General features: G+C 39.2%; 1 protein-coding gene across 1 annotated transcript in view; it reads right to left on the bottom strand.

Moving 5' to 3' along the window:
• Positions 1-280: 280 nt before the first annotated feature.
• The window catches only part of SLC7A14 (solute carrier family 7 member 14), a 1,267,904-nt gene continuing 1,259,810 nt past the window's right edge, over positions 281-8,374 (bottom strand). The window contains exon 8 of the mRNA XM_044070061.1: positions 281-6,842. Within this exon, the coding sequence (XP_043925996.1) occupies positions 6,523-6,842 (320 nt within the window). The 3' untranslated portion in view covers positions 281-6,522. The remainder of the gene's footprint in view (positions 6,843-8,374) is intronic.

The following is an 8,374-nucleotide window of genomic DNA, read 5'->3' as shown; positions in this document are numbered from 1 at the left end:
AGCCTGGGAGGATATGGCTGACAGATGACACTGCTTTGCCAAGTATGGTCTGCAACTGTCCCCTCAAAGCTTTTTAATATGACTAAAACCTTGTTCACCACAATCATGCCTTTTTTAGGCACTGCCAACCTGATATGCCTTCCAAAATAGGAAAAAACAACCCAAGAAAATCTGAAAGTGTTACTGCTCAATGCAAGGAGTCTAAACAAGAAACTCCACTCCCTGAAGAATGTAGACACCTGTGCAATTACTGAGACATGGTTTGAAGCCATGGAGAGCACCCTGGCAGTGCAAGGCTGTAATGCCTTCCATACATTTAGACCAGCTATTTCACAGGAAGGGACAAATGATGAAGTTGTCTGAATTTATAACAAAAACAAAAACACACCTCAAGACTGGTCAAACAGTATGATGGGCTTGAGTTTCTCTATGTCCAAATTACAATATGTCCGCAATATGACACAGGAAACCCATAACTCTTACTTAAATGTAATGGAGATGCTCCCCACTCAACCCAACACCATGTTCATGGCTGACTTTAACAACCCCACTGTAAACTGGAAATCACAAAACTCCAAACAGGTAAGCCCAGTGATTCCTGGACTTTGTAAACACAAATACCCTGGACCAGATAGTCCTTACACCCCCTATGGGAGCCAACATCTTTCACCTGGTCCTCACAAACATGGAAGAATGTAGCATCATCACTTGTCGGGTCACAGCATAAAGCTGCCTGCTTTGAAATAAAGATAAAATCTGGGATCCCAGCTAACTCTAGTACATTTAGAAATTATTCTAAGGAAAACTTCCTACTATTAAGTGATACCCTTACAAAATTCCAAGCCAACCAAATCATAAGAAAACTGCTGCTTATGTGGAATTGTTCACAGAAACCCTGTACAATCATGTTAATAGCTGCATAGAGACAGCTGTACCTATCTGGAAAAAGCCCATGACAAACTCAAAAAGCAAGCCACTCTGGTGGAATCCCAGCATCAAGAGGCTGTATAACAAAAGGAAGACAATTAAGGCAACAATTAGGAAGTACCATGTCCAGCTTGGCTTTGGCTAATCAAGTCTGCTAAAGCCAAGCCTGAGGTAAAAACAGGACCCCCCCTCCCAGGCCAAGGACAATCAAGACATTCTTCAGCTATGTCCACAACCTCAAAAGCAAAAGACCCAGCAATATGCCAAACTAATTGCAAATTAAGTCAGCTATACTGATCCAGAAGATATAGCAAATCTACTGGTCAACAAATTTAGTTACAATCCCCCCATGCCCAAAAACAGCCCTCAGGAAATAATCGCAACCATAACTTCATTAACTATTGCTAAGGAACAGGTTCTCAATGCACTCTCCAAAGCCAAGAACAGTACATCTATGGGCCCCAGTAATATCCTAGGAAGCTTCCTTACTAGCATGAAATATGATGTATAAGGACCATTACAATCATTATTTAAACCATAGCCTCTAAAAAAGCTTTGTGCCAAGTGAAGGGAGGACTGCAACTGTCATTTCCCTTTGCACAACAATAGGCCATCTACATAACTACAGACCCATAAGTCTGACTTGTCTCATATGCAAAGCCATGGAAAGAAGCATCATGGAGATAATAAACAATGACATAGGAAACCTTCAGATCATGGATCCACCCAGTTAGGTTTTGTTGAGGGCAGGTCATACCTACTCAGCTTAGTGGACCTCTTTGAGAAGGTCACATAATGGACAAGCAAATGATGGTGCATACTACATACCCTGACTTGGCCAAAGCATTCAACACAACACCTCACAATGGCTTTGTTGACAAACTCATGAAATTAGGTATAACTTATGTCACTCACTGGACAGCCAGCTGACTCACAGATGTGGCCCAAGACGTTGGATGGAGAAGTCTACCTCCACAAAGAGACCACTAACTAGAGGAGTCCCTCAAGGCTCAGTGCTTGAGGCCACTCTTTTTTGGCATCTACTTCACTAAAGTTGAGGCCAACACATCAAGGGTCTGGTTGACCAAGTTTGCAAAATGATTGCAAACCAGATGCAGTCATAAAATCCCCAAAAGACACAACTATCCTCCAAAAGGGCCAGACACAGAAATATTAACTGGTGCCAAAGCCATGATCTACAACTCAATGCCAAGAAATGCATACTTATATTCTTTGGGCAGGCGGCTATCCCTGTAAACTACCACTTTGATTACATCCCTAAGAGTAGACCTGGTGTTCATGGATATGGGTATGCATGTACAGAGTGACCTGGCCTTTAACTGTCATGTGTCTATGGAAGTAAGGAACTTATTTTATTCTGCACAACTTATAAACAAGAGTATGGCATCCAGGTCCAAGGATGTCATTGTTCCACTGTACTCCACCCTCATCAGACCAATCGACTACAAGGCCCTCTTCTGTAGGTACCTAGCCAGGTATATGCAACAGTTGGAGCATGCATAGAGGTTACTTTCAAAAAGAATATAGGGCATAAATGACATATCTTTTGTGGGCCACTTTAAAGTCCTAGCTCTGTATTCATTATCCTACAGACGTTATCTATGTCTGGCCTACAAAGTATCCTCTGATCCTACTTAGATAGAATTGTTGCACATTCTCAGTACAAATAGGATCAGAATGACCTGACCTAGGGATATATGTTACCTCCAACATAAACATAACATGCTGGAGGGACAGGTATGTGTCTTAGAGACTACCACTTCTCTGGAAGAGGCTTCCCATCCATGTCAGACAGAGTTCTTTCCTCACCCAATTCAAGCATAACATAGACTAGTGGATAGGGAATCAGAAATTTACCCCTGGTCTGGCCCATATGTCTCTAATAGATAGAGCTAGCCTGCAAAATGACCACCAATGCCCAAAACTGCACATACCCCATAAAACAACCCTTGGGTAGCCAAACATGCCAGATACATTTGGGAAGCACAGCTAGGCTTAAAAACGATACCCCCTCCATGTCATTGGCCTAGTACTCACTTATGAACCTAACAATACTGAATGAAAAAAATTGCATATAAGAAGGAAAAACAAATGCATTCTGCTCTCAGGTTGAGTGTACAGAATGCCACTGATGCATGCAAGCTCAACAGCAGACACCAGTATAATTTAGCACTACTGAGACAACTAGAACCAGAAATGAAGGCAAAAAGATGTAATTATCTACAAAGATTTTAATTATCATTTTAAAATATTTAACAGCAGCAAATCCTGCTGGTTTGGGTGTCTTGCTGTATTTTAATTATACTTTTGTAAATGCCACCCTCCTCTAAGGCTCTGCACTCTGGAGAGCCTATGCCCCAAAGTCTAGTGAGATTTACTGTTAGTGTATGTAAACACAGAGCAGTAAATACTGACTATTTATCAGAAGTGCATGCAACTTTCATATGAAGAAAAAGCCAGCAGTAAGGCAGATACACACAGTTCATTAACACGAGATGGGCAATATTGTTAGCCTGAGTAACATTTCTTGGAAAAACTGAATGAGAAAAGAGTAGAAAACTGCGAATGAGGAACCAGCCCCATCTGAGGTGCATTTATACAGCTAAACCTACTTACAGAGAATGCTGGGTGCATTCTAACCAGCATGAAGTACATCTCGTCTGTCAGTTCCCAAAAGTCACTCTCTGCTTCAGCTGGCACAGATGCAGAAGCCGATTGATTGGCACTGATAAGGGCACTCTATGAAAGGTGACTGAAGGAGAACAGCATAGTAATACACTGAATCCTATTGCAAGGTAAATGAAGTTATACTTGGATTAGGACACTATGATAAATATACATCATGAAGTGCATGGAAGGTAGAACCAAAGGGACAGGCTTGATGACTAGCTGTGTCATGTGATTGAAAAGTAAAGGAATATCTGAGTATTGACTAGCATTTCTATGGCATTGCATTGGGATGAAATGGCCAAGTTTAAAATGACCTCCAGGATGATAGCCTAGTAATATCATATGAGCCTATGAAGATGTGATGAATACTGAATATTCCTTGCATTTATATCTGCATTCTAACCGTATGCAATATGTATGTGGGTGGTTGCAATTACTGTAAATCTACAGTAACATATACTGAATTTTAACAGAAGTACAGGTAGGCAAATGATGTCATTTTCCATTTAAAATAAAATTTAATATTTCTACCTTACTCTGGTATGACTGTCCTAGTAAGTTACCAGTGGTGGAGTACATTAGTAACTTGTTAGATAAAAGAATGTCTGCTGCACACTTTGTTGATTTGTGTGAAATACACAAACATATGCACATAAAAAAACAAGTGTGCACGTGCACACACACACACATGTGCACCCAAAGACTCACACAGATATATACATGCACGCACACTTGTATGCTATATATCTATGACAGAGACAGAGAGACAGAAAGTTAGACAGAGAGAGAGTGAGTGAGTCTGTGCATGAGTAGACATTATCAATTTCTGCATTTATACATGTGTAACATTTTAGGTTACAAGCAAAACCAAGTCTTTTATAAATAAATGTGTTAGCATACAAAATGCAAGAGCATTCATCTTCTTATACGGACTATAGGTTCATGTGCTTTGCATTGTAATGATATAAGTAAATGTAATTAGCACATTTAGAGGTGATTTCTATTAGGATATTGCACTATAATGTTAATAATTAAGGGACAGAGATTCTTGCACGTATCTGACATGGTAGAATATGTTGTAAGCACACTGCATGGTCTGCCATTGCAGCTGGATTGTACATTGTACACTGCCTTATCAGAATGGAATCCCCTCAGAATGAGTCCTGTTTTGGGAGTTAGCGGTAAGTTACTATGCTGTATATCAACAACCACTATCTTTGTGTACTCCCTTCAAGGAGGTGAAATCAGCCAATGTTTCTCATCTTATAGCTTCACAAAAGATAGTTTGGGTGATTGTAAGGTGGGTTATGTAAATATTGGTACAAGGTTCATGCATACATATACCCAACCTCAGATCTCACTATTCCTACTTAGCTCCTGTCTTATTATACTGAATATCAATGTGATGTAGCTATGTCATGCATATCCCTTCCCAAGCATCCCCACTATCCCTCATCACACACTATGAGTCTGAAACCAACAGTCCTGTAAAATGAACTTCAATCCTCTCCCACTCCAGGTTCATAGTGCACTCCCTTGTTCCCATTTTACCAGCTCTTTCAAAGTGAGTATTAGAGGTGGTTTAATGTAACTATTACCCACTTTGCTTTCCAGAGATTATATATTGTCATCAATCAGACACCCCTAAACAGCTCTCATTTCAGTTCCCTAAATTATATGTTGTTCTCCTCTGAGCTACTTCTATTTTAACTCTTGGGGTAGGCAAGCATTTCAATGGTGTAGTCTTCAGTTGTGACCTGAGTAGATGTGTAAATACCTCTTTTTTCTCAAACATCAAACATTTACACAAACCTCTCAAACACATACTATCTTGTTAATAGTCTGGCTGCCTTCAGAACACTTGATATACTCGGCCTGCAGCTACTGTCCTGCAGTCCTTCCCAAGATCTTTTATCCAGGGTTAGTAATCCCGCATATTTAACCACAAGTCTCAGTTACTGCAGTCCACTGGAACACAGAGCTGATGTGTTAACTTTTACTAACACCAGTTTCACAACACAGCTACTCAGGCTTTAGGACTACATAAGCTAGCTGCAATAGGGTTTCAAGTTATTAATGTTAAATATAGTGCTTTACTACCCACTGGAGGCTAGTGCATGAGCTCAGAATATATAATTGGTTTCTCATTAGCTAAAAGAGACATTCTAAAAAAGTCAGTTTTTAAGCACTATATGTACTATCAGTAATGAACTAGTTGCTGTAAAAGGCTCCTACAGTACTAAATCTTGAGTATCTGCAGTGCAAAACCAGTGCTGGATCAAAAACAGTTATCAGATCACCTCTGTGTTTTAATGTTTTCTGTCATTGGATCCACATGGCATTTTACTGCACTGCAGGTTGATGTTACAGCATGTTAAGTTTCATTTTCAGAACTGTAAACAATTCCAGTAGTTTTACCATTGGGAATTAAAATATAATATTTTTGACTGGTGCCAGTATTTAAGCCAAATATGACCAATGGGAGCAGAATGCAGAATATTATAAGGCATAGAAATTACGACTTTCTTCTGATCATTGCTACTGTCCTGACAGCACCAAACACATATTTTAACATTGCAACTAGACCTGTTCAGTATGTAAAATCTTATTACAGAGCAGGGCAGACATATGAAATATTTAGTATGCAGTGGAGTTTAGAACCAGAATCACTTTTGCTTTTCATCTTTCCATGTAACAATACTGGTCATGCATTGACTAGTACACAGGTGTTTACACAACAAGTAAAAAAAAGTTTGGACAGAAACTGCATCCATTGACTGTTCTGCTTCACTTTGCTGTCCGTTATCATGCTCCAGCATAAATATATTACTCAAAATACATGTAATCACTGCTTGACCAACTGAAATTCCCATATTCTAGCCCAAGGAAAAAGTAGAGTTAATGTTACTCTGGCGAGTAATCTAGTTCATCATTTGCAATTAAGGTGTCTGATTTCTGACTGTGCTTCCCTTTACGCTTTGATTTGCTGCCTGTTCTGTTATTTTCCACAATATCAGGCATGGTTTGCTGATAGTAAGCTTTCTCTCTTGTATCTGCCCACTCTGGATAATTTTCACTGTCTCCAGGATAAGAGAAGCCTTCATCCACAGAAAAGGTATCATCGACATCGTACCGCTGGTATGTGCTTTGGTGTAACGCTTCCTCTTGTGTGCTAATCTCCAATGTGCTGTTCCACATTCCATAGCCAAAGTAAATGAGCAAACCTGTTGAAAAAACAGAGAACATTTATTAATACATCCATGCTGAGTCACTAGGCCCTGTATAAATGAGGCATAACATTGTTTGAATGATAGCTTTATTGACACCTCATTTTGTTTTCCTTCCTCATGAACAAACAGCACTCATCTTAACTAATTGGCATTCTAATGGACTACGTTAGAGACTTGATTTCTTTGCATGTAATGTCAGTCACAATTTGTAACAACTTCAGAAGTATACAGGGCATGTTAATTTATTTTATTAAAAACAACAGTGTCTCTCTAACTACTATTTTCATGTCATATTCAGTAGCTGTTTTAATTCATTATGCTCTGTTGTCAAAAGGAAAATGCAATTTAATGAAAAACACAAATAAACAAACTGGTATTTAGTAAAATAAACCTTTATGAGACAAAAACTGCTGAACATGATATATTTAGGTGCATAGTTTCATAGGAGATTACTAGGCTAATAGGGACTTTTTAAGCCTAGCCATACTTCAGACATGATTCTGACAAGTTTTGATACCCTGGGGTTATTTAAAGAGGTATATGTAGGCTTGGGCATGAGTAGTCAATCATTTACAGGCTGACTCTATCTACTAGACACATAGGTGCCAAACCAGAGGTAAATTTCCAATTCCCCATCCACTGGCCCAAGTTACACTTGAATTGGGTTAGGGAAGAACTCTGCTTATTGCTCAAATAAACTAGAAAAGAAATGAGAGTGATCCCTGTATCAAAGAAATGAGAGTGATCCCTGTATCAAAGAAATGAGAGTGATCCCTGTATCAAAGAAATGAGTGATCCCCGTATCAAAAAAATGAGAGTGATCCCCATGAAAAAGAAGAGAATGATGAGAGAAATGAAAATGAAAAGAAATGAGTCAAAAAGAATGAGAGAAGAAAAATGAGAGTGATCCCTGTATCATACATGGAGTTGGATTTTCTACCATACATTAGGCTATTAGTATTTTTAAAACTAATATTCATAATAATTAAGCTGCTTCAACCTGAAATAAATTTCTGTCTACATCACAACAGCAATCATAACACTTTCTTATCATAGCACAATGTTTTGCGGTTCTCCTTTGAATATTCCTAATTCTCTCTAATTTAATTTCCAAGTATAGTACTGGACTATCAAAATGATACATGTGGGAGACAGGTTTGATTCCTTTAGCTCAGAGATGCATTCTAAGGTTGTTTTCCTATTTGAGATCGCCCCTCAAAATAGCAATCCTAAAGCCGAAGGCACACTCAAATGTGAAGCATGTTTGAAAGTCAGCAACAGATCACAAACAAAAGCTTTCTTGTGGATGGGGAGGTGGCAAGTGCCCCTGTACCCTCCACATGAAGGGTTAGCACCCCCATACCTTTTGATATTCATATATACCTACTCCAAGATTGCATTATCTTGGTGGTAGGGAAGCCCCCCCCATTGATGTTTATTGCAACATCTTAGGAATCAGACACTAGTGACTGGCAATAAAAGAGTGACAATGTGGAGGCTAGCACCTGAACAGTCCATTCTTGTCA

Source organism: Protopterus annectens, chromosome 4.part1 (genome assembly GCF_019279795.1).
Source record: "Protopterus annectens isolate FY-2018-M chromosome 4.part1, PAN1.0, whole genome shotgun sequence".
Classification (NCBI taxonomy): Eukaryota; Metazoa; Chordata; order Ceratodontiformes; family Protopteridae; genus Protopterus; species Protopterus annectens.
Note: the sequence above shows the minus strand (reverse complement) of the source record. Positions and strands in the feature narration are given on the sequence as shown.